General features: G+C 43.3%; 1 protein-coding gene across 4 annotated transcripts in view; it reads right to left on the bottom strand.

Moving 5' to 3' along the window:
• The window catches only part of USP48 (ubiquitin specific peptidase 48), an 88,584-nt gene that overhangs the window by 11,788 nt on the left and 50,210 nt on the right, over nt 1–26,586 (bottom strand). For all 4 annotated transcript variants that reach the window (XM_066375371.1, XM_066375369.1, XM_066375368.1 and 1 more), the window contains 9 exons: nt 25,468–25,539; nt 19,518–19,642; nt 19,256–19,378; nt 18,885–18,946; nt 18,522–18,632; nt 16,947–17,077; nt 16,489–16,595; nt 8,914–9,018; nt 1,883–2,038 (listed from right to left, as the gene is read on the bottom strand). In XM_066375371.1, the coding sequence (XP_066231468.1) occupies nt 1,883–2,038; nt 8,914–9,018; nt 16,489–16,595; nt 16,947–17,077; nt 18,522–18,632; nt 18,885–18,946; nt 19,256–19,378; nt 19,518–19,642; nt 25,468–25,539 (992 nt within the window). The remainder of the gene's footprint in view (nt 1–1,882; nt 2,039–8,913; nt 9,019–16,488; nt 16,596–16,946; nt 17,078–18,521; nt 18,633–18,884; nt 18,947–19,255; nt 19,379–19,517; nt 19,643–25,467; nt 25,540–26,586) is intronic.

Consider the following 26,586-nt stretch of genomic DNA (forward strand, 5'->3'; position numbering starts at 1 on the left):
TACTATATACCAGTGGCATGTTCATTTACAATGCTCCAGCACTGATACCCAGAAACACCACTATCACGAAGCATTTTCACAACGCCTACACTGCATTCATTGAGTTGATTTACAAAGCAACACATGCTTTCGGCAGGATGGAGAGGAAACGATCTAAAATGGACCTTTAGAAAACAATCTGGAAAACGCCAGCCTATAAACAGAGGTGAAGGAAATTTTAAATTCTACCAAATAAGACTTATCTGACATAAGAAATTTGTGATAAAAAAAAATTTGACTCATCCAAGTGACTCAACAATTAAGTAGCTGCCTTTTATCTCCCCTTAAATTTTACAGAAGATCCTGAAAATTGGCTCAAATACCTATTAAGCGGTCAGAGGAAAGCATACAGCACAATGAAGTGAGAGAACAATTATCTTGGGAACAACCCCAACATGTTAACAAATGGGTGCTGAATTTTTTCCCATTGTAAAGCTGCTCAGAACTTGCTCAAATTTCAGGATCCAAAAACCACTTTCATCTTCATAGAAAGATTCTTGGCTATTCTAAAAACTTCAAGTCTTTTTAAAGAAAGAGCTATTTTAATTTGGGGGCCCTGCAGGCATAATTCTGAAATCAAAAAAGCCTGGCCCAGGCAGGTTGGCTCAGCGGTAGAGCTTCGGCCTGGCGTGTGGAAGTCCCAGGTTCGATTTCTGGTCAAGGAACATAGGAGAAGCACCCATCCCCCTCTCCTTCCTCTCTGTCTCTCTCTTTCCCCTCCCGCAGCAAAGGCTCCATTGGAGCAAAAGTTGGCCTGGGCGCTGAGGATGGCTCCATGGCCTCTGCCTCAGGCACTAGAATGGCTCTGGTAGCAATGAAGCAATGCCCCAAATGGGCAGAGCATCACCCCCTGGTGGACATGCCGGGTGGACCCTGATGGGGCACATGCAGAAGTCTGTCTGCCTCCTTGCTTCTAACTTTGGAAAAATACAAATAAATAAATAAATAAATAAATAATAAAAAGCACTCTCCAGCCATGGCTGGTTGGCTCAGTGGTAGAGCGTCGGCACGGCATGTGGAAGTCCCGGGTTCAATTCCCATCCAGGGCACACAGAAGAAGCAACCATCTGCTTCTCCACCCCTCCCCCTCTCCTTCCTGTCTCTCTCTTCCCCTCCTGCAGCCAAGGCTCCATTGGAGCAGTGTTGGCTCAGGCACTGAGAATGGCTCCAAGGCCTTCACCTCAGGTGCTAAAATAGCTCCAGTTGCAATGGAGCAACACCCCAGATGGGCAGAGCATTGCCCCCTACTAGGCTTGCCAGGTTGCTCCCGGCCAGAGCTCATGTGGGAGTCTGTCTCTCTGCCTCCCTGCTTCTTATTTCAGAAAAATACAAAAAAATAAGCCCTCCCTGGCCACTTGGCTCAGCAGTAGAATGTTGGCCCAGTGTGTGAATGTCCTGGGTTTGATTCCTGTTCAGGGAACACAAGAAAAGCAACTATCTGTTTCTCTACTCCTCCCCTTTCTATCTATCTCTCTCTCTTTCCCCTTCTCTCGCACTCATGGCTCGACTGGTTCGAGCACATCAGCCCCAGGTGCTGAGGATAGCTCTGTGGAGACTCTACCTGAGGTGCTAAAAATAACTCAGTTGCAAGCATGGCCCCAGATGGGGGTTGCCGGGTAGATCCTGGTCAGGGCGCGTGAGAGAGTCTCTCTATCTCCCCTCCTCTCACTTGGAAAAGAAGAGGAGAAAAAAAGCTCTCTCTCAATGGCTTAGTACTATACATAAATAGAGGTCAACCTGGAAAAAAAAACCAGTTACACATATAAACATGGATGGGAAGCAGGAATTTATGAAGGTCCTCTACATCCACAACATACTCAAACGAATGTTATGTTGTCCTCACCTGAATTTTTAATTCTTTTAATGTTTGATTAGCAGAAACAAGAAGTGCTTTCTCACCACGAACTTTTCTATGTCGCATACTCCGTCGAATAACTTGCTTTTGATATGCAATATAATTTTGATGGGATACCTTTTGCCTCTTAGCTCCTCCGTTGCTCTATAATAAAGATCCGAAACAAAAAAAAAAAAAAGCACTGAAATTATCCAGTGTGACACGTGCTCATAAAGTCCACCAGAAAAGCAAAAGCAATGGTCCCTTCACCATTTGAAATCCAATGTCAAAAATGAGTAGAAACTCGTTTTTAGCAGGCTCACATAAAATTAGAAAAGGAAAAGAATGAATGCACGTAAGCTCAAAGAGTTAAAAAAATATCAAAAGGACATTTAAAAGCAAAATGATAATTCTGGCCTTAAATCAGAACACACATATGATATGCCAAAATACTTTAAGGTTATTAATTTAATTCATCATCCTAATTTGTTTGTATTAAACATTTTCTTCTGTTTTTGAGAATAACATAGTAATTAAGTATAAACTGCTGAGAACATTTTTATTTATTTATTTATTTTATAGAGTCAGAGAGAGGGATAGATAGGGACAGACAAGACAGGAACGCAGAGAGATGAGAAGCATCAATCATCAGTTTTTCATTGTGTCACCTTAGTTGTTCATTGATTGCTTTCTCAATGTGCCTTGACCATGGGGCTGCAGCAGACCGAGTAACCCTTGCTTGAGCCAGCAACCTTGGGCTCAAGCTGGTGACCTCGGGGTCTCGAACCTGGGTCTTCTGCATCCCAGTCCTACGCTCTATCCATTGCGCCACTGCCTGGTCAGGCTAAACTGCTGAGAACTTTAAAATCAAAGACAGTACCTTACTCAAACTTAGTTTAAAAATGGGATGAGACATTGGGATGGTTGACATGATTACAATATATGTAACTCTGTCTACAAAACAGCCCTGCAAAAACTACTAGAATCAAATCAAACATTTAGACCCAACTTCCATATGACAGGAAATTTGAGAGTAGAGAAATAAGTTAGAAAGAAGGAAGGGAGGGAAAGAGGGAAGGAGGGAGGGGGGAGGGAGGGAGGGAAGGAAGAGAAATAAGTTAAAATCAAAGGAAGATAAGAGAAATAAGTTAAAATCAGTAACATAAGGAGGCCATCAGCTGGGTCCAGAATTTGGGACAATCTAGAAGAAATCAAACTGGTCTCTAGTTGACACTGAAGAGGAATAAAAGGGGTGGAGTAGGAAGGTTAAGATTACTGTTCTAGACATTCACAGACTAAAGTGAGATAAAACAATGTATACCTTGATCTCATGCTGGTTTGAGGGAGGAAATGTTTAAGACATATTTGGGATAGTCGGAGAAATCCAAGTATGAATAACAGGACACTGTCCTCACTTACATGCTGGTTTAACTATTTAAAGGTGAAATGTCATGATGAACTCGATTTACTTAAAGACAGTTGAGCAAGAAAGTACAGAAGTACCCATGGGTACATAATTCACTCTATACTAATCGTAAGAACAAAACTAATAGCTAAAGACCAAATGTCTTTCTACAGTACTATAAATAGCTCATCGAGAGGTTAACAGAATCAAGATTCTTCTGCTAACCAGGTCAGGGGATGAAAGAAACAAGAAACTTTTAAAGAATCCTTTTCCCTGGTTTGATGAATTCTGAACAAGGAAAGCCAAAGGCCCTGGCTCTGGATCCGTACTGTCAAGTGTCAACTGTGCATCAGCAGAGCGGTTTAGGCGTCATTACGGACACAGATACCACAGACTCATTACCACCAGAGCTCCAGAGACTTAGAAAGCAGAAGAGGGTCAGGACGCACACATAAAAGAGCACCTAGGGCAGTGGTTCTCAACCTTTGGGTCACGACCCCGGCGGGGGTCGAACGACCAAAACACAGGGGCCGCCTAAAGCCATCAGAAAATACATATTTATTATACAATACATTTTTAAATAAGATATGTATATTATACAATACATTTTAAAATAACATATGTATATTATACAATACATTTTTAAATAAACTATGTATTTCCGATGGCTTTAGGCGACCCCTGTGTTTTGGTCGTTCGACCCCCGCAGGGGTCGCGACCCACAGGTTGAGAACCACTGACCTAGGGCGATGCCCACCTGCTAGGCTCAGCATGAGGCTAGGTTCATCGCTAGTGTGATCCTAACAGCCATGAGAAAAATTAAACATGGGAGTTCAAAAAATATCAGAGTTGATGAAACATTTTTCTCAATCCTCAACTGTTGAAAGAGAAGGTTAGCCTGACCAGGCAATGGCACAGAGGAAAGAGCGTCGGACTGGGATATGGAGGACCCAGGTTTGAGACCCCAAGGTTGCCAGCTTGAGCGCAGGCTCATCTGGTTTGAGCAAGGCTCACCAGCTTGGACCCAAGGTCGCTGGCTCGAGCAAGGGGTCACTCGGTCTGCTGTAGCCCCCTGATCGAGGCACATACGAGAAAGCAATCAATGAACAACTAAGAAGACTAAGGAGCCGCAATGAACAATTGATACTTCTCATCTCTCTCTTTTCCTGTCTGTCTGTCCCTATCTGACTCTGTTGCAAAAAAAAAAAAAAAGAGTAAAACAAAAATACAACTCTTAAAAAAAAAAAGGTTAAATGGGACCTATGTCCCACAATTAGGGGAAAATATCTACAACTACATAAAATGTTACTTTAGAAATACAAAATATGGCACTGGCTGGCTGGCTCAGTGGATAGAAAGCATCAGCTTGGTGAGTGAAAGTTCTGGGTTTGGTCCCCACACATGAGAAGTAACCATCTTCTTATCTTTCTCTCCCTCTCCCCCTTTTCTCTCTGTTCCCCTCTCACAGCCAGTGGCTCCATTGGTTTGAGTGTTGGCCCCAGGCACTGAGGATACTTTGGTTGATGTGAGCATTAGCCCCAGATGGAGGTTGCCAGGTGGATCACAGTGGGGTGCATGCGGGAGTCTATCTCCCCTCCTCTCACTTTACAAAAAAAAAAAAAAAAGAAAGAAATACAAAACACAACCAAATAACAAAGCCTTGAGCATTTAAGCAAGATACATATTTTTAATGACTGATTTTAAATGGGTCTAAAAGCTTTTCCCAGAATTAAAAAAAAAAAAAAATTCGTAAAATTTAAATCCAACTTATCTGACAAAAAAACCAGCCCACAGGTTTTAGATGGCTTTCAATTACCTAAGTGATATCAAATATTGGGTGCATTATTAACCTACATTGTAGATAAAGTCAGAGTCAAAGGAACTGGGTTGATTTAGCTTAAAGAGGAAAGATTTGTTTATTTCCATTAAGGACAAGTAGAAATGCATCATTTTCTATTATAGGGATTTAAAACAGCAATTATAAAAGCTATCTATAAGCCCTGGTTCCGACAGCTCAGTTGGTTAGAGCATCATCCCAAAGCACAGAGGTTGCTGGTTCAATTCTGGGGCAGGACACATACAAGAACAGCTTGATGTTCCTGTCTCTCTCTCTTTCTCCCTTCCTCTCTCTCTAAAATCCATCAAATAAACATTTAAAAAGACATTAAAAAGCTATCTATGTACTGAGATATCGTAATGTACAGATAACCCTTGCACATGCCAGGGGTCCCCAAACTTTTTACACAGGGGCCAGTTCACTGTCCCTCAGACTGTTGGAGGGCCGCCACATACAGTGCTCCTCTCACTGACCACCAATGAAAGAGGTGCCCCTTCTGGAAGTGCAGAAGGGGCCGGATAAATGGCCTGAGGCGGGCTGCATGTGGCCCGCGGGCCGTAGTTTGGGGATGCCTGGAACAGTGCGGGTCCACCTAAATGTGGATTTTTTCAATAAACACAGTAAATGTATTTTCTCCTTACACGATCTTCTTATAATTTCTTTGTTAATTAAATTTATTTTATATCAATTTGAGGGGGGGAAGGGAAGAGACAAGAAGGAAGGGAAAGGAGGGAGGAGAGTGGGAAGCATCAACTCATAATTGCTTCACTTTAATTGCTCATTGACTGCTTCTCATACGTGCCTTGACAGCGAGGGTAGGGGGTGGGGTCCTCAAGCCAGCAACCTTAGGATCATGTTGATGATCCTGCACTCAAGCCAGCTATCCTTCATTCAAGTTTGCAACATTGGGGTTTTGAACTGGGGACCTCAGTGTTACAGGTGGACACTATCCACTGTGCCACCACTGGTTAGGCTACTTTTGATTTCCTTAATAATACTTTCTTTTCTCTAGCCCAGTTTATTGTAAGAATACAGTATATAATACATATAACAAGCAAAATACGTGCTGACTGCTTTTGTAGGTGGTAAGGCTTCCAGTCAACACTACGCTATTAGGAAAGTTTTGGGGGAGTCTACAGTTAGAGGTGAATTTTCCACAGTGCAGGGGGTTGGTAGGCCTGACCTCAGTCTTGTTCAAAGAGCAACTCTCTCAAAGAAAAGGTCTGAGGAGGCTGACTGTCAGGAACTCGACTCCTTACTAAAGAAGGAAGGTTACACTTGAGATTTCTTTTGTGGGACAAGAACTATTTAAAACATTCTAGAGTATTACAACATCCAAACAAGGAGAAGGAAGACAGAAGAAAATTATAAAGTACAAAATGTAATTACAGCATAAAAAGCAATGTTTCCCAACATTCTCTATCATATTTGTAAATGTAAAATCTGTTGTCATCCACAACTGAGAATAATTTCACATTTACTTTTTAAAATTGCTGTGGTTATGATCATAATGAATAAAACTACATATTCAAAAAAGTCAGCTTCCCCAAAATTGAAATCACTTGAAAATGTAAAGAGTCTTCTAAATACTTCTTAGGCTGAAAAACAAAGGTTGAAATAAAAAAAAACTAAGGGGAATAAGAACATATGTGTCAAGCTTAACAAACTAATTTACAAGTTTACCAAAAGAAGAGAAAATTGGTTGATAACAGGTAATTTTAAAAAATTTAAAAAAGATGAGATTCCCAACTGATTATTACACCATACTCCCAAGAAATAATAATTAAAACTGTATGGTCTCACCAGCCAAACAAATCTAAGAGAATGAAGTCCTCAATCAGGATGGGTATGTGTATACACACACACACACAGGTTTTTAATGTATCATTTAGAAAAGCAAACAGAACTTGTTTGTGATCTGTGACATGGAAGATGGGCTGTGTAAAGAGAAGGAACCTGAAAAAGTTAACAGGTGACAAGGCAGAAAGATAAGTTTGCAGACTCTTATCAAGAGACATTTGATAATCTCAAAAACCATCCCAAGAAACAGAAGGCATTACATGTACATAGATTTTAATAAGGGTGTTATTCACCTTAGGAAAATATCCCTAGAGAGCTGAAAATATGCACTGCTATAAAATGTATGGATCTGAACTGGCACAGAAGCCAGGGGCCCCCCAGTGCTGATGGGCTGAAATACAAATCTGGTAGGTCAACTCTAAGGAGAGTGGCTGATCACTGTCAGCAGTGTGGTGCACAAACGTGCTTGACTTTGTTCTTCCATAGGTGTTTTAAAGGTAGTATTTTATGAGAGCTGACAGCCATGAAAACCAAATGCTGACGTAGCTCTATGCCAGCTGGGAAACTACAAGTAAAGCTCAGGGAGACCAAGATTCAAATCAAAGAAGGCTTTTCAGACTTAAAAAAAATTATTAAGTGAGAGGTAGGGACACAGAGACTCCCACATGTGCCCCAACTGGGATCCACCCGGCAAGCCCCCTACCCAGTGATGCTCTGCCCATCTGGGGCTGCTGCTGTGTTGCTCAGCAACTGAACTATTTTCAGTGCTGAGGCAAAGGCCATGGAGCGATCCTCAACACCGGTGGCCAACTTGCTCATCATTTTGAGCTATGGCTGTGAGAGAAGGGAGGCAGGGAGGAAGAGGGGGAGGGAGAAGGAGAAGGAGAAGGAGAAGGAGAAGGAGAAGGAGAAGGAGAAGGAGAAGAAGGAGAAGGAGGAAGGAGAAGGAGAAGGAGAAGGAGAAGGAGAAGGAGAAGGAGAAGGGGAGAGGGAGAGAGGAGGGGTGGAGAAACAGATGGTCGCTTCTCCTATGTGCCCGGACCAGGAATCGAACCCGGGACTTTCACATGCTGGGCCAACCATCCAGCGCCCAGACTTTCTTAATCAATGTTAACAATGAAGTACCAGGATCAGTGTGCTCAGACAGGCCAACAAGCCCAAAGAGCCCTGCTCTGTAATAGATACAGCAAATGACCATTATAATGCTTATTCCATCAGGGAGAAGGCCAACCACAACTTGACTTAGTATAGTCAAATGTACAGCATATTTTGGCAGAAAGGGAGAAAATAAGTATCTCATTTGTTAAAACTAAACTGATTAGAGTAGAAATTCCATAAATTTAAGGTATCCATAGAGTATCCTGAAACACAGCAGTATGACATTTTAAGAAGCTTAAACTTACCTATATTATACATCAAACGTATTTCTACATTATTTCCTGTTCTTAAGACAATTTTCTCCAATATAATGAGCATGCAAAATATAATCAAGCAACAATAGGGAAGGAGATAGAAAATCAGAAAGAATATAGAGAAAACAGGCAACTTTAAAAGAAAAATAAGACTAATATAGACCTGGTCATTTTCTAAACAGAGACCCAAAAATCTCATCTAAAAACTCCATTATTAAAAAAAAAAACAACAACTCCATTACTAAATCTATTGTTTATTTATAATGAAGGAACCTGAGTTAAAAAAATATTTTTCATATATAAAGATTCCATGATTAAACAAACCAAGACATGAGCCTTGTTTTAATCTTCTTTTCTAGCTAAAAATTTCATTGTTACATATGAATTCCAGAATAATGCTGTCCGCAGCTTTTTATGAGAAATCAGGATGGCCGCTGCGTGCCACCAAAACCAAGGAAAGGAAAAAAAGGAAGGGAGAGGAGGACCAATACCCCATACGGGGTGTGCAGAGATGTCCGGGGCACGGCATGGCTGCTTGTCCAGAACAGCAGAAGTGATGACAATGAAAAGCAGCTTCAGCACGTACCTGATTAAAATCTGGATCTTTTTCTCCATCTGGCTTAGCTTCTTCCTTATCCTCCTCTGTTTCAGAACTACTCACATTCAGTTCCGGGGCAGAATCCTTCATCACCTGAATGTACCAGGAGAGCGGAGAGAGAAGTAGGTCAGACCCTAGGAAGACAACTATGGAGGAGGCTTTGACTGCCCACCTTTTCAAGAGGAGGGACACTTTTTTTAATTTGAATTTATTGGGATAATACTAGTTAACATAATTATACAGGTTTCAGGTGCCCAATCCTACAAACATTTCTGTACACTGTACTGCATGTCAAGTCTTTGCTCATCACCATTTTTCCCCCCAAACCCTCTTCCACCTCCCATCCCAACAATCACCAAGGCTGTGGTCTGTGTTCACGAGGTTTTTTTTGTCTTTTGTTCTATCCCTCCACCCCTTACAACTATCAGCCTGCTCTCTATGAGTCTCTATTTTGTCAGTTCATTTTGTTCATTAGATTCCATGAGTGAAATCATGGTACTCGTCTTTCTCTGCCTGGCTTATTTCACTTAGTATAATGATCTCCAGGTCCACCCAAGCTGTCGCAAAAGGTAAGATTTCCTCCCTTTTTATGGCCAACTAGTATTCCATTGTGTAAATGAACCACAGCTTTTTTTTTTTTTTTAAGATTTTTTTTTTTTTCTGAAGCTGGAAACGGGGAGAAACAGTCAGACAGACTCCGCATGCGCCCGACCGGGATCCACCCGGCACGCCCACCAGGGGCGAAGCTCTGCCCACCAGGGGGCGATGCTCTGCCCCTCCGGGGTGTCGCTCTGTTGCGACCAGAGCCACTCTAGCGCCCGGGGCAGAGGCCAAGGAGCCATCCCCAGCGCCCGGGCCATCTTTGCTCCAATTGAGCCTCGGCTGCAGAAGGGGAAGAGAGAGACAGAGAGGAAGGGGTGGGGGGTGGAGAAGCAAATGGGCGCTTCTCCTATGTGCCCTGGCCAGGAATTGAACCCAGGTCCCCCGCATGCCAGGCCGACGCTCTACCGCTGAGCCAACCGGCCAGGGCCTGAACCACAGCTTTTTTATCCACTTATCTACCAATGGGCCTCTAAGCTGTTTCCACATCTTGGCTATTGTAAATAACACTGCAATGAACATAGGGGTGCACGTATTCTTTTGAACTAAGTGTGTCGCTTTATTTCTTCAAATAGGTTCTCGATCCCTTGGTCTCTCTCTTCTCCTTCTGGTACCCCTATAATATGGTTGTTACACTTCATATTGTCCCAAAGGTTCCTCAAACTATTCTTTTTCATTTTTCTGCTCTGATTGGGTTTTTTCTACCTTCTTTCCAAATTGCCGATTTGATCCTCTGCTTCAACCAACTGTTTATTCCTTCTAGTGTATTATTTTAATGTTTATTTTATTGACTTTAGGGAGAGAGAGACGGGAACATCAAGCTGTTCCTGTATGTGCCTTGACTAGAAAATTGAACCAGCAACCTCTGTGCTTTGGGATGATGCTCTAACCAACTGAGCTACCTGGCCAGGGCTTCTAGTGTTTTTTGTTTGTTTGTTTGTTTGTTTGTTTTTACAGAGACAGAGAGAGAGTTAGAGAGAGGGATAGACAGGGACAGACAGACAGGAACGCAGAGAGATGAGAAGCATCAATCATTAGTTTTTCATTGTGACACCTTAGTTGTTCATTGATTGTTTTCTCATATGTGCTTTGACCATGGGGCTACCGCAGACCGAGTAACCCCTTGCTTGAGCCAGTGACCTTGGGTCCAAGCTGGTGAGCATTGCTCAAACCAGATGAGCCTGCGCTCAAGCTGGTGACCTCGGGTTCTCGAACCTGGGTTCTTTCGCATCCCAGTTCGACGCTCTATCCACTACGCCACCGCCTGGTCAGGCTTTAGTGTATTCTTGAAGTGGGATATTGTATTCTTCATCTCTGAATAGTTCCTTTTATGGTTTCTATGTCCTTTTTCATGTATGCTATCTATCTCTGTTAAAGTTCTCACTTTGTTCCTTGAGCATCCATATAACCATTACTTCATATCTGGTAAATTGCATACCTCTACTCCATTTAGCTTTTATTCTGAAGCTTTCTCCTGTTCTGTCATTTGGGGTCTGTTTCTTTTTCTTCCCATTTTGCCTGCCTCTTTGTGTTTGTTTCTATGTATTATATAGAACTGCTATGATCCCCAGTCTTTGTGGGGCGGTCTTATGCAGTAGGTGTTCCGTTGGGTCCAATGGTGCAGTCTCCTGGAATGTCCCTCGTGTAAGTTATGTGGGCCTCCTGTTGTAATCGAGTCTTTTTTTTTTTTTTTTTGAGAGAGAGAGAGAGTCAGAGAGAGGGATAGATAGGGACAGACAGACAGGAATGGAGAGAGACGAGAAGCATCAATCATTAGTTTTTCGTTGCGACACCTTAGTTGTTCATTGATTGCTTCCTCATATGTGCCTTGACCGCGGGCCTTCAGCAGACCGAGTAACCCCTTGCTCAAGCCAGCAACCTTGGGTCCAAGCTGGTGAGCTTTGCTCAAACCAGATGAGCCTGCACTCAAGCTGACGACCTCAGGGTTTCGAACCTGGGTCCTGCGCCACCGCCTGGTCAGGCTGTAATTGAGTCTCGATTGCTATTGGCTCATTGAAGATGGGACTGACCCTCATGTTGATTGACTATGAGGCTTCACTTCAACCAAAGTATGCAAGCTGCTATGTAGGCACTGAGAGGAAGTGGAATTTGTCTCAGCTAGGTTTAGGGCCTGACGAGATCTCCCTTTGGATATGCTGCTTGTAAAGGTAATTGGACCCTGCTCTGAAGCAAGCAACCATGCGTGTTGGTTCTGGGTCTGTTGGGAGGGAACCTGGTGCAGGCCAGTGTAAGACGCTGCCTGTGACTGGCCCTCACAACCTGTTTGGAGCTATAAGCTATCAAGTTTGTGGCAGCCTCTGATGGGATTAGGTGCACAGAGAAAGGACCAGGCTGCATATCAAGGCCTGCTTTTACCAGCACCAGGCCCAGTGGCAGGTCAACAAAGTCCCAAAGTACCTCAAGATCTGCCTCTGCTGCTGGCTGCCTATTAGGCTCAGTCACTGCAAGAGTCACTGCCTCTGGTGGAGTTGGGAGGATGGGGCTAGTGGGTCTCCCCTGAGGGGTAGGTGCTGGTCAGGCTTCAGGGAAGGTGGTGGGTGTAGCCCCACCCTAGAGCCGCTGGTCTGGGTCTATATTGGATTTTACCCCAACTCAGCAAGGCAGAGCCACTAGGAATTGGGAAGGTGGTGCCTCTGGGGCCGAGGGTGGGTCTGCTGGCAGACAGGAGGATGGTTCTACTGAATCTCCCATGACGGGGAAGCGCCAGATTCACGGGAAAGTCGGGGGAATGACCCTCGCCTCAAAGCCAAACAACTGAGTCACTGTTACCCTGAGTCTGTCCCGACCTCTACCCCCTGGCCAAGGCCACCGATTTCTCAGCAGGGCCTGATCTCTGCAGGGTAGGGCGAGAGGGTGTCCAGATGGTGGGATAAGTGCTTTCCCCCAGGCTGATGCTGCATGGAGGGGAGTTTCCACTCAAGAAAGACGGTGACTGTGGTATTGGAAAATGACTCAGCAGCACAGAGATCCTGGTGTCTCTCCCCGAAGCCCTAAACCCAAGAATCTCCTCATGCAACTCTAGTCCACTCAGGCCTCCCTCTGCTGGAGCCCAGGTAAATGGCTGAGAATGACATTTTGTGCGTTGACCCTTTAAGAGGGTGCCTACGTCTCTGCAGACTCCCATTTCTTTCTGGAAGACAGAAACCTTGTGGCTTTTCACAGCCTAGTACTGTGTGGGTGCCTCTTCCCAGCTCTGATGCTCCAAGCCAGGGAGCCCACTTGGGGTTTAAGCCCCACACTTCTCAGGGGTAAACACCCTCCCCACTTCCCCACAGCTGAGATATCCAGAAGGGGCACCTTTACCAATGGTGGGATAACAGACCAAACAGGATTAAGACTCAGGAACTCTCCACCTTTTGTACTCTTTTAACATGTTAGTTTTTATCCTAAGATTTATTATTATTATTTTTTAATTTTTTAGTGATAGGAGGGGAGACAGAGAGACTGACTCCTGCATGCACCCAGACTGGGACCCACCCAGCAAGCCCACTAGGGGGTGATGCTCTGCCTATCTGGGGCCCTTGCTCCATTGCTCAGCATCGGAGCCATTTTTAGCACCTGAGGCAAAGGCCACAGAGCCATCCTCAGCACCCAAGGACAATTGCTTGAACCAATCTAAAACCATAGCTGAGGGGGAGAAAGAGGGAGGGAGGGAGAGACAGAGAGAGAGAGAGAGAGAGAGAGAGAGAGAGAGAGAGAGAAGGAGGAGGGGTGGAGAAGAGATAAACACTTCCCATGTGCTATGACCAGCAATTGAACCTGGGACATCTACATGCCAGGCCAACACTCTACCACTGAGCCACTCGGCCAGGGCCCTCAGATTTATTCTTCTTTTTTTTTTTTTTTTTTTGGATTTTTCTGAAGCTGGAAACGGGGAGAGACAGTCAGACAGACTCCCGCATGTGCCCAACCGGGATCCATCCGGCACACCCACCAGGGGCGATGCTCTGCCCACCAGGGGGCGATGCTCTGCCCCTCCGGGGCGTCACTCTGCCGACCAGAGCCACTCTAGCGCCTGGGGCAGAGGTCAAGGAGCCATCCCCAGCGCCCGGGCCATCTTTGCTCCAATGGAACCTTGGCTGCGGGAGGGGAAGAGAGAGACAGAGAGGAAGGAGGGAGGGGGTGGAGAAGCAAATGGGCGCTTCTCCTGTGTGCCCTGGCCGGGAATCGAACCCGGGTCCCCCGCACGCCAGGCCGACGCTCTACCGCTGAGCCAGCCGGCCAGGGCTCAGATTTATTCTTGCATGTCTACAGAACAGTTATCATTATCAGGCTTTTACAATGATGCTAGTTTGCAGGAGTTCACAAATGCTCTCCATTTTCTGTACTACGTTGACTGTCAGGCCTTTTCCAAGGTCTCAAACAGTTCAGACAGAAGAGTCACAATGCCCCTTAAGACTGAGATGGCCCTAGCCAGTTGGCTCAGTGGTAGAGCATCGGCCCGGCATGTAGAAGTCCCAGGTTCAATTCCCAGCCAGGGCACACAAGAGAAGCAACCATCTACTTCTTTACCCTTCCCCCTCTCCTTTCTTTCTATCTCCTCTTCCCCTCCCACAGCCAAGGCTCCATGGGAGCAGAGTTGGCCTGGGTGCTAAGGATGGCTCCATGGCCTCTGCCTCAGGCGCTAGAATGGCTCTGCTTGCAAGGGAGCAACGCCCCAAATAAGCAGAGCATCACCCCTAGTGGGCATTCTGGGTGGATCCCGGTCAGGCACATGAGGGAGTCTGCCTGCCTCCCCACTTCTCACGTCAGAGAAGAAAGAAAAAAAAGACTGAGAAGATGTTCCAATGTCACCCCAATAAATTCAATTTAAAAAAAAAAAGACTGAGCCTGACCTGTGTGGGCGCAGTGGAAAAAGCATCAAACTGTATTGCTGGGGTTGTTGGTTTGAGACCCCGGGCTTGCCCCGTCAAGGCACATAGGAGGGGCAACTATAAGTTGATGCTTTTGCTCCTCCCCCACCCTTTGTCTCTATGTCTCTCTCTAAAATAAAAAAATAAAATCTTTAGTAAAAAAGATTGAGAAGATAAAGGGTGAAAACGAAGGGCCCTTTTGCACTATGAAATACTATTAAAGTCAAATAATAAAACCTTAGCTCAATTGAATACTAATTTATACTAGATACAAATGAATATGTAAACAAATATTTTTTTATTTTAAGGGGAAAATTGAGACATTTATGCTCATTAACTTCATTTTCTCATTAATAATGGCTAAATCCACATACAGTAACATAACTATGCATTTTCAAACTAATTTTAACTTTTAGCAAGTGAAGATCTTACTTAGTTCAACTTGTAAAGCAGAACCATAGACCTTTACAGCATAATTTGTAAGTTGCCCTTCTATAACAATTGTGTTTGGTAACTATCAAATAAAATGCATTCTATTTTGTCTTTAATTCCAAAAACTTTAGAATCAAATTAATAAGATGTCCAGAGATCCGAGTCAAGATCTACCTATAAGTCATTCCCAATAATAAATTTTAAAAATGCTCCAAATCCATGCCTGACCAGGCGGTGGCGCAGTGGATAGTGTCAGACTGGGATGCGGAGGACCCAGGTTCGAGACCCCGAGGTCGCCAGCTTGAGCGTGGGCTCATCTGCTTTGAGCAAGGCTCACCAGCTTGGACCCAAGGTCACTGGCTCCAGCAAGGGGTTACTTGGTCTGCTATAGCCCCCTGGTCAAGGCACATATGAGAAAGCAATCAATGAACAGCTAAGGTGTTGCCACGAAAAACTGATGATTGATGCTTCTCATCTCTCTCCATTCCTGTCTATCTGTCCCTGTCTATCCCTCTCTCTGACTCTGTCTCTGTAAAAAAAATAATAAAAAAATAATAAAGTAAAAAATAAAAAAATAAAAAATAAATAATGCTCCAAATCCAATCCATAGCAAGTTTTAACACCTCTGTCCCAAAAATATACCCAAATCCATCTACTAATTCACTTACCTTGTACACCGATGCAAGAGGCACTAAACTGGCCTTCCTTATTCCTGTTATGCCCTTACCAACTCCAAACACCATGGCCGGTATGACCATTTTAAAGCATAAATCAGATCACACCCTAATACTGCCTGAAACTCTCCAGTGGCTTGTATCTTAGAATAAAATCCATTTCTATGATGTATAATATCCAAAAGCCTATTTCCCTCATCCTATCATTATCCATCTTGGGAAGAAACTTCACTCTAGACCCGTGCTGCCCACTATGGTATCCAGTGGCCATGTTTGGCTATTTAAATTTAAATGAATTAAAAAGCCAGTCTCAGTCCCCCTAGCCATAACTCATGTGCTCCATAGTCACACGTGTCCGGGAGAGATACAGAACATTTCTCTCACTGCAGAGAGTTCTCCTGGACAATGCCGCTCTACATACAAAGATGCTCCTCCTATGGCGTGGGCACACGGGGCTTGTCCCTTTAGCCCTTCTTCCCCTCACCTGGAACACCCTTCCTAGGCTGGACCCAAGTCGCCGTTCCAGTCTACTTCCTATCGAACACTGTCACCTCCACCTCTATCCGTCTCTCATGCTACCCTGCCAAATTAAGTTCAAAACACTCCTCCCTCTGTGAAATCCAATTAATTTACAGATTATGAGTTTATGAATTTATGGGTTTATCCTTAATCTTCTTACTACGTACAAATATTCTTGAGGGTCAAGACTCTGTCTTCTTGATCACTGTATTCCCAGCAATAAAACCATTCCTGGCACACAAGTGACACTCAGTAAGTATTTGTGCATCAAATTAATAACTGGCTAAATCCACACACAATCACGTAACTATTCATTTCCAGTTCTTGTCTAATTTTAATTCCGATACCAAATAGCTCCAAGGATCACAAATGTGATCCCAGGCAGTCCTCAGTGAAACTCCAATAGCAAGTCAGAAAAACAAGCTTGATCGTAATTAGTCATGGCTATTAAGAGGGACTGCTACCTTCTTATTATCCACAACTTTATGGACATAGATGGTGGCTTGAGTGTATTCACGCAGGTCCCTCTGCTGCTGACACAGTAAGCCCTCTCTGCATTCTGGACAGAGTTCTAAAGAAAAGCAGAAGAGAAGTGGCTGAGGAATGACTGTCAAAGAAACAAAGATCCAAAAACATGTATCAAAGTCACCAGCAAGTATTCATTAAACAATTACTTCTACTTCCTATTCATTATTGTATTCTGTTATAGGCAAACAGTAATAAGGAAACCCATTTACCATCAACAAATAAACATGCAAATAATGAGATGATTATATGACAGCTCCCACCTGGGGAGTATTATTAGCTTGGACTGCCACGCAATCTTCCATTTTAAGTAGAGAACAGAATATTGACACATTCTTCCTTCCCATTACAGGGTCAATTTTTTCCCTATACAAAGCAAGAGAAAATGAAAACTTACTAGGCTCAGAAACATACTGTGTTTCTGAAGGATTTACATCTTCCACTTCAGTTCTTGTGATGTTAATTACATGATCCACAACAAAGAGCTTTTGTATCATTTGCCACTCACTGGGCCATATGAGAGCTATACTGTGCAAAAAAACACAACATGCCTTAAGACACATGGAAATTAAGAGAACTAAGATAACCTATTAGCTTCCCAAACCCAAACAATCAAAATCAGCATTTAATACAAAAAATCATGGGGGAAAGACAGGTCATTGTCAATGAGGAACAGTGGTTTTTTACATAAAAGAATGCTAAAAAGCAGTGAGACGACATGGGCTGGAGTCACAAAATCAATGTGGTTAAATCTCAAAAACCTGAACTGAGAAAAAAAAAGTTTGTTGCAGAAGGATAAATACACCATGATGCCATTTATTAAAAAAAAAAAATTTAACAAGCAGCGTGTGTGTGTGTGTGCGTGTGTGTGTTTAAAGAAATACCTTCTGAGACTGATTAACCCTCAACTACAGTACAGTGGTTACTGTGAATCAGGAATGAAGTGAAAAAAGGAGGAATGAAGGAAAAACAAAGGACTGAGGGCCCTTCAATGATACTTGAATTGTTTAATTTTTAAACTGGTTGGCAGCCCATATTTATTGGTTTTATTATTATAGGCATTTTCCTGGATGCCTGGCATTTACAACAACAGAAAGAAAGAAACAAACAAAAAAAGGAAGAGAGCTGAGGCAGGATCCTAGAAGGAAGTCCATATACACTCCAAGCTTCCTTAACTGATGTGCGAGCATTGATGCATGAATAATACACCCCGTAACGCGAGCTTCATCTCAGAGGAATATTTATGTTTCAATTTTCTTTCCATGGTTTATAGGCAAGGGCAGAGCATTCTTCCTTCTCTTATATAGTTATTTAAAAATTAATTCTAGACAAAATGGTAACTTCACAGATGAGCCCTGTAGGAACCACTTGAGGAGCAGAACCAAATTTGGGTTCAAGACCCTAGAATTCCAGCTCCGTGCCACACTGCCTCCCTCCTCCTCTATTTTATGAAGCCTGGTGGCTACAGATAGAAAACTACATCTAAGACCCTGCTGCCCATGTGGTTCTGGAAAAGAAGTCCACCTAGGGACACTGTTACCAGCAGCGTGAAAGCGGGAGGCAGGGCTCCCAGGAGGAGGAGGACACGAGAGAGCAGGGTGCCTGGGCGCCTCCTGCCTGTCACGGGGTAGTGGTCTCTCTTTTTTAAAAAAACTGTGCTCGCTCTAGTGGAGTTCATTTAAGAGAGAAATAAAGCCATAATTCAGCAAAGGACTAGATTCTCTCTTTTTTTTTAACTTATATATTTATTCACTTTAGATGGGGGGGGGAGCAGGAAGCATCAACTCCCATATGTGCCTTAACCAGGCAAGCCCAGGGTTTCGAACCGGCAACCTCGGCATTTCAGGTCAATGCTCTATCCACTGCGCCACCACAGGTCAGGCAGGACTAGATCCTCAAAATAACTTTATGTCAGATGAAAACTTTCCTAATCATTAGAAATAGAAAAACTGCATGAAGAGAAGAAACTCACAGTTTAGAATCTTCTTTGGTCATGGAAGCAAATGTAAACATGAGTCCCCCGTGGGGACACAGAAGAGCACTGTTTCCCACCGACGACACAGGACTACATCTTGTAGGTTTCCTGCTCAGAATGAGACAAGGAGGATCAACACACTTCATTACTGCATGGCTAAAGAGATTTTTAGGATAATTATTTAAAAATGAGAGATATTTTAAGTAAATAAATGTGCTTGATTATTCATTTAACTTAAAAGAAAGCTTTCCATTTATGCTAGTAAAAGTAACCACAAGGGTATCATTATTGGGAATCTATGATTTCCTAAAGACACTAAAATCAACCCAAGAAAAGAGAAAGTAAAATTTTGGATTCTACCTGACAAATTTCCGCCATTCTTCTACGAAGAACTGCGACACAATGTAGAGGACATCTGTATCCTAGAATGGGAAAGTCACATAAAAACAGCCATTCACTCACCACATTCTTAACCTAAATCCTTTAGGGGGAAATGTTTTTCCACGCACCATGGTTTTCCTTTTCTAAGTTTTATAAATAAAATGGAAACGCAGTCCTCTACCAAGAAGTAGAACTAGAGTAAAGCCCTCTGATTAGATAAACTAAACAGATGAGGACAAGAGAAGCTCTGGGCAGTTGGGAAACAGTCCATCGGGAAAGGGAAGGGAGGAATTTGGGAAGAGCCTTTAAAAAGATGAGATGAATTCTACCCTTGGTGGGGCTCATTATACCTCTGGCCAGTTACTAAGACAAGGTCTGTTTTTGTCCTGGAACAAATTTGGGAGAGAAGTCTTTTGCTCGTTTGCGATCATCTTATGTAAGGCTTCGTTTTCTTCCCCTTCTCGTTCTAAAATCTGAAAAGAGAATGAGGCGGTCAACCCTCTCCCGCTGCCAGCACAGGACTGGCCTCTTCCCGACACCCGTGTTAGAACAGTGCCACTTCTCCGGGAGCGAGCAGGGAGGAGGCAGCCCTGCCAGCATAGCGTTCAGTACCTTGCACTGTGAACAGCACTCTCTGTAACTTGGAAACTCGGGAGCCTTTGGAAAGTACTGCTGCAGTTTGCTCCAGGCCTCTTTAGAAACAAGCCTTCTTTCATTTTCAGATATGCACAACTCCCCTGAGTTAGAAAAAAAAATTACATTTGAAAAAAAAGGAAAAAGCTAGAGCCAATATATAGCCTCCAAAAATATATTTTCTATTAAACCTAAGAAATATTCTCTTCTTTCTTTGCTAAAGTTCAATTCTCTCTCTTTCCTTCATTTCAAAAATCTCTAGTTCTTAAAAATTTCACCTAAATCTAAAGGAGCCATTCCTTTAGGTCCTTCCCCTGCAGCTGTGGTTGAGAAACCGGGAGATAAACACACATGTACGAGACTCGAGTCGTGCATGGCCTCTTTCCCCCTGCCAGCAAACGAGGCCTCCAGGGGCCCTGGGGTCTCCGCGCGAGGCTGGGCTGTATAATGCGTGTCATCTCCGCCCACACTCAAATGTCACAATCTCCCACGGACTGTATTTTCTCCCATTTGACTGTGTTGCTGTACTGAACTCATCCCGAATTAAAATGGTATTTTCAACGTGGCGTCCAACCCTCTCAGGTCCATTCTTTTATTGATTCACAGGTAAGTAATAAAGCGATCTATTGCACAAGTGTAAAACCATCTGCAGATGACAGCCAATTAATCGGTTTGCTACTCCCATCACCCAACCCTGTGGATCCTTAAAAATCCCTCAAGAGAAGAAAAACAGCACTCGTCACCACCACCCTGCCTCTTCTCGGAAGGTCACGGGAAGCCCAGACGGCAGCAAGCTGCAACCTCGGCAGCCCCTCCTCGGACCCCTCTGTTGGCACACCTATCTCCAGCTTCCCGGGGCCGCTCTGCCCCACTCTCCATCTCACTCCATTTGTGGTTCTAGTTTTCACTGTTGCAGCTGTTCCCCTTCATAAATGAATGAACTGCACTTATACCTATATGGATCATTACCCAGAAAGCCATCTTTAAGTTTCCGAAGCCGTATGTTTGTTTCTTTCTACCCCCACTACGGGCTAGGTACCTCACCTCATGTTTATTAAGAGTAATAAAGCCAGAGACTTTCTAAATACAGTATCAGCATTCTTGGCTTCAACATAATAAACAAAATGAGATTCAGAAAAATTAATATACCCAGGGACCACCACAGCTGGTGAGTAATGAAGCTGGGATATGATCCCAGGTCTGTCTCATTCAAGCCCCACAATTTCTAATACCTAGAAATATATCTTCTTAACTTCCACCCTTCACCTCTTATTATTGAGCTTTGAATAATCCCAAGAAAATATTACTTTGCATTAATAAACTTAATAGCAGAGAAAAATAGGTCACGATGTAAAAATTAACTTTCTTTCTGAGTAGGCTTATTAACTTAAATTTCCTGAGGCTACAACAACTTACTCCAACATGTCTACCCTCAGAAACAGGGAATTTTTTTTAAAAGATTAATTGGATTATCAAATGCTAAGATAGTACATATCTTTATAGTGAAATATAATGCAGCCATAATAAGGATTAAGATAAATTTCTATGACCTGATTTTTTAGAAAGAACTCCAAGGCAATTAAAATTGTGCCCAGAAGTGGCAGTTTTTTTAAAGTGGTTTCCCTTTTTCTTCCTTTACTTTTTTTTTTAAAGCTCTTCTTCTGTATATTAAGTGGTATAACTCAACTGGTGTTAAAAATTGGAAAGAAAGAAGGAAACAATAATATAAGCACACGTTTCAATAGGATTCCAAAGGCATTCTGGATGGACCGCCTGCTGTACTGATGTGGGAGTACTTCTACTTGTTGACTGACTTAAATGCTGCTGGTGCATAACTCATGATTAGAAAAGAATAACCCAAATTTATTTCTAAAATTAGGGAATTATTTTAGTAAGTCATTTTACTGCAGTTTGATTGGTAATAACTACAAAGTCCTCTACTCTTCTTCTTAGCCATGTTTCTAAATTGTTTTACATCATTTTAATAATACCATGATTTAATATATCTGAATATTATTTACGACCTCACAATAATTAACTTTTACTTGTGATAAGAGCTTTTAGGACCTGACCTGTAGTGGCACAGTAGATAAAGCATAGACCTGGAATGCTGAGGTTGCCGGTTCGAAACCCTGGGCTTGCCTGGTCAAGGCACATATGGGAGTTGATGCTTCCTGCCCTCCCCATACTTCTCTCTCTTTCCCGTGCTCTCTCCCATTTTCCTCTCTACAACGAATAAATAAAATCTTTAAAAAAAAAGTTTTTAGGAATTAAGACTTGTATCCTACAATAAATTAGTTTCTTAAACTAGAAAGGGGAAAGCCAATCAATTTAATCCTTTGTGTAAGCCAGTGGTCCCCAACATTTTTTGGGCCATGGACCAGTTTAATGTCAGGAAATATTTTCACGGATCAGCCTTTAGGGTGAGATGGATAAATGTATCATGTGACCAAGACAAGAGTCAAGAGTGAGTCTTAGACGGATGTAACAGAGGGAATCTGGTCATTTTTTAAAAATAAAACATCGTTCAGGCCCTGGCCGGTTGGCTTAGCAGTAGAGCATCGGCCTGGCGTGTGGGGGACCGGGTTCGATTCCCGGCTAGGGCACATAGGAGAAGCGCCCATTTGCTTCTCCACCCCCCCTCCTTCCTCTCTGTCTCTCTCTTCCCCTCCCGCAGCCAAGGCTCCATTGGAGCAAAGATGGCCCGGGCGCTGGGGATGGCTCCTTGGCCTCTGCCCCAGGCGCTAGAGTGGCTCTGGTGGTGGCAGAGCGACGCCCCGGAGGGGCAGAGCATCGCCCCCTGGTGGGCATGCCGGGTGGATCCCGGTCGGGTGCATGCGGGAGTCTGTCTGACTGTCTCTCCCCGTTTCCAGCTTCAGAAAAATACAAAAAAAAACAACCAACAACAAAAACCACATCGTTCAGACTTAAATATAAATAAAACAAAAATAATGTTAAGTTACTTATTCCTTCTCTGCAGACCGGTACCAAATGGCCCACGGACCGGTACCAGTCCACAGCCCAGGGGGTTGGGGACCACTGGGGTAGCCAACACTTCTCAAGACAAGAGCAAACCAGTCAACGAGAGATTTAATTCACCAAACATACTGGATAACCTAACCCTCAAAGATTCTTCTGGTAAAATAGAAATCTAGTTAGCAATAATCTTAGATTCTGAATAAATACTCTCTCTCCCTCAAAATCTAGTTCGAACAGTAATAACTTGGGCCATGGCACATCCAAAGAAGAATGTGTAACAAAACAAAACAGTGCCCATCTGCTAAGCAAACAAGGTACAAACAAGGTAAGTTATAGAAAGGTTATCCAACCAAATGAAACGGGTACGAAAGCCTGATGCCCTGGCTGGTGGCTCAGTGGATACAACATCATCCCAGCACACCAAGGTGTGGATTCAATGCCCGGCCAGGCCCATAAGGGAAGCAATCAATGAGTACACAATTAAATGGAACTTAGTGGAACAAGTTGATGTTGCATGACGTGTGGTGGCGCAGTGGATAGTGCTTCAATTTGGAATGCTGAGGTCGCTGGTTGGAAACCCTGGGCTTGCCCAATCAAAGCACATATGACAAGCAATCAATGAATAACTAACGTGAACCAACTATGAGTTGATACTTCTCGTCCCCCACCCAATAAAATCAATAAATAAAATCTTTAAAAAAAAAAAAAGACCATCAGCTTCTCTGACAACATTAAACCTCAGGCCTCTACTCCAGGGGACACAAAACACAAAGGTGAATGAGGTCATGAGCTGAGGTGGGGATAAGTAAATGTTTCCACATACACAATGCAGACTCCCCAGCCCTCTTCTCTCTACTGGCCCAGAGCAGCGACAGCCAGGTCCGCATTTTCCTGGCAGGAGAATGGAGAATGGAAGATGCCTATGGAGAACCCACTGTAGCCCAAGCACGGTACAATGACAGGTGGTGTCCACGGGAACAGTAGTTGAGATCTTTACTTTTAAAATACTAGATAACAAAGTACAGCAACAAAAATCAAACAAGTTGCAGACCAAGCTCAAGATCTAAAAAGCAGCTCTTGTGTACAATGTCTGCTGGGGGGGTGTCACCCTGAAATCAGTCAGCTCTGCCACGCTTTCTAATCAAAACTGCACTACTGAAATGACAAGATGAGACAAGAAGTGGGCAGAAGAGCAAAAGTCAACGAGCTCAGGAACAAGATGACAAGCTGAATCTGGCACTGTTTCAACCTGCGGGGCAGCACCAAGCATTCCTCACCCCCAACGCAGGCACGTGGCCTGTGTCCACATCTATGCTGTGAAGGTAAAATATGAGTTGACAGAAAGCATCAGGAGAAAAACGAATCTGCTTTTGGCCAGTCACTCGGCCTCCTACCAGTTACTTATTCAATCTAACACTCAGGATGCCACGCCGTCTCTCACATCTGTGTTCCAGTTGTGCCCTTCTAGTGTAAGGGGGACAAACTGGGCAGCAGGTGATGCGATGGGAAAGACAGATGAGCTTGGGATCCAGAGACCTGAATCCATATCTCAGGATGACTCTCCCTCCCTGGCTGTGTGCTTGGTAAATGAGAAGGCCACTTTGCTACTAAGCTTAAGTGCAGTGAGACAATATCCAGAAAGATCAGCATGCAAGTGATAATTATTACCACCATTGTCATCAAGGACCCTTGATATAAAAAGCACTAGTGTGTGTGAGGCATCATGTATTGGTTCATAAGGAACCAATGAAGTAAGAACTAAAATAAGGAATTCATTAGGACCAACAAGCATTCTGATTGTTGGCAATACAATAGCACCCAATAAGAAATGCATAGGCGTGGGTTAGTAGTATTAACCACTGACATCCCAACTTCTCTGGGTCTAATTTTTCCCAGGACAGAGTTTTGAAAAGTGGGCAGAAGAAGGGAGACTTACAGAGTAGAAGGCTCTCAGAAGCAGACACCTGCTTGACCTCCATAGTGCTAACAGAATGGATGGATAATCATGTCTCATACATAAAAAATCCCTTGCAAAAATTTACTTATTAGAAGCAAGCACTGGCCCTGGCCAGTTGGCTCAGCAGTAGAGCGTTGGCCTGGCATGCGGGGGACCCGGGTTCGATTCCCGGCCAGGGCACATAGGAGAAGCGCCCATTTGCTTCTCCACCCCCCCCCCCCCCCGCTCCTTCCTCTCTGTCTCTCTTCCCCTCCCGCAGCCAAGGCTCCATTGGAGCAAAGATGGCCCAGGCGCTGGGGATGGCTCCTTGGCCTCTGCCCCAGGCGCTAGAGTGGCTCTGGTCGCGGCAGAGCGACGCCCTGGAGGGGCAGAGCATCGCCCCTGGTGGGCGTGCCGGGTGGATCCCAGTCGGGCACATGCGAGAGTCTGTCTGACTGTCTCTCCCCATTTCCAGCTTCAGAAGAAAAAAAAAAAAAAAGCAAGCACTCACAAGACCAAATAAGAACTACATAAACAAATATATAAGATTAACAAGGATTTGGAGATTATGAGTATGTAGTTGCTAGTCAATAAATATCTACAAAACTAAACCCAAAATACCCCTAACAACAAGAAATATATGAAACACTGTTCTCAAAGTGTTCAAATTAGACAGACAGTCATGGGAAGTAACTGAAAGTCTTCCTTTGACTCAAAGTGACAAAAAGTTTCTTCTCAACTGAATATGAGGGAAATCCTATTCTGTATTTTATAAAACATTTTTTTGCAAGGAGTGAAGAAGAAAAGGTTGAGAAGCATTGGCATGAAATCAGGCAGCAGAAACTAAGAGTTAAGTAGGGCATAAGAAAAGAAACATCAGAAACAAGTACAGGCAGAACACCATGGCTGGCGTATTAGGGTCTCGTTCCTAAGAGAAAGCACAAAACATTTATCAAAATATTTACAGTATGCTAAAGTCTGACTAACAACAGAAGACTCATGCTTCTAGCTTACCATGTGGACATAGGATGTCTTCATTAAAATTTAATTCTTCCTCCTCTTCTTTTCTTTCTTCCTTTGATTCATCTAATCAAAAGAAATACAGACAGTAACTTCCCTGGCTGCTGTATTTAAAGTTCAAAGTGGCAGAGATAATACTCTGTGCAATTCTGAACAAAGAAAACTTTAAAACATTCTAAAAATTAGACCCAAGTGATTCCTACACAGTTCTGCCAAGTATTATATTTCTTTCCCTTAAAAGGAGAGAATAATACCTGAATGGCAGTTTTACTTTTTAAAGACTTAAGGTTATGTAAGAAAATGTGCCTTTTTTCAAACTGAAAAATAATTTACATACCCTTCCATTAGTTCTAGTCATGGTTTCAGAGTCAAGTTAATCATCTACATGTCATGTCATTCTCTCCTACCTATTATTTTAGGGGTTGAACAGAAAGCTTCAGAGGCTAATGAAATAAAAACTTAACCTTTAAAGTCAAACACATATAACAAGAACTCCGTTTTTCCTTTTAACATTTCTCTTCCAATATCTACTTTAATTACTTGCTCACATGGTTATCAGCGTTACTTTGCAGTGTGGATACTGGGAACATGATCACATACTTAATACACATATAAAGAATATTTACTAAACATTAAAAAGTTCAAGTACAGAAATGAGCAAAGGAAGGACATGACCAGGTAACTCTGTCGTCTCCTCTCTCTGTCACACACGCACAAATACAAGTAACGTCTCAAATATAGGACGATGGCCAAACTCAGTGATGATTTGGAAGATATATAAACCTTGACAACGCTACATCGTTTTCCTTTTTTTTTTTTTTTTTTTTTAGAGAGGAGAGAGATAGAGAGAGAGAGAGAGAAGGGGGAGGAGCAGGAAGCATCAACTCCCATATGTGCCTTGACCAGGCAGGCCCAGGGTTTCGAACTGGCAACCTCAGCATTTCCAGGTTGACGCTTTATCCACTGCGCCACCACAGGTCAGGCCATCTTTTTTAATATATCTATCAGACTGGAAAAAATGCACGTGACTGATGTCCTCTTTATATTGACAAAAGCATGCAGAAACAAGTTCCCAGTATAAATTCTGGAGGAAACTAACCATAGTTGTCAGTT

Source organism: Saccopteryx leptura, chromosome 3, assembly GCF_036850995.1.
Source record: "Saccopteryx leptura isolate mSacLep1 chromosome 3, mSacLep1_pri_phased_curated, whole genome shotgun sequence".
Taxonomy (NCBI): domain Eukaryota; kingdom Metazoa; phylum Chordata; class Mammalia; order Chiroptera; family Emballonuridae; genus Saccopteryx; species Saccopteryx leptura.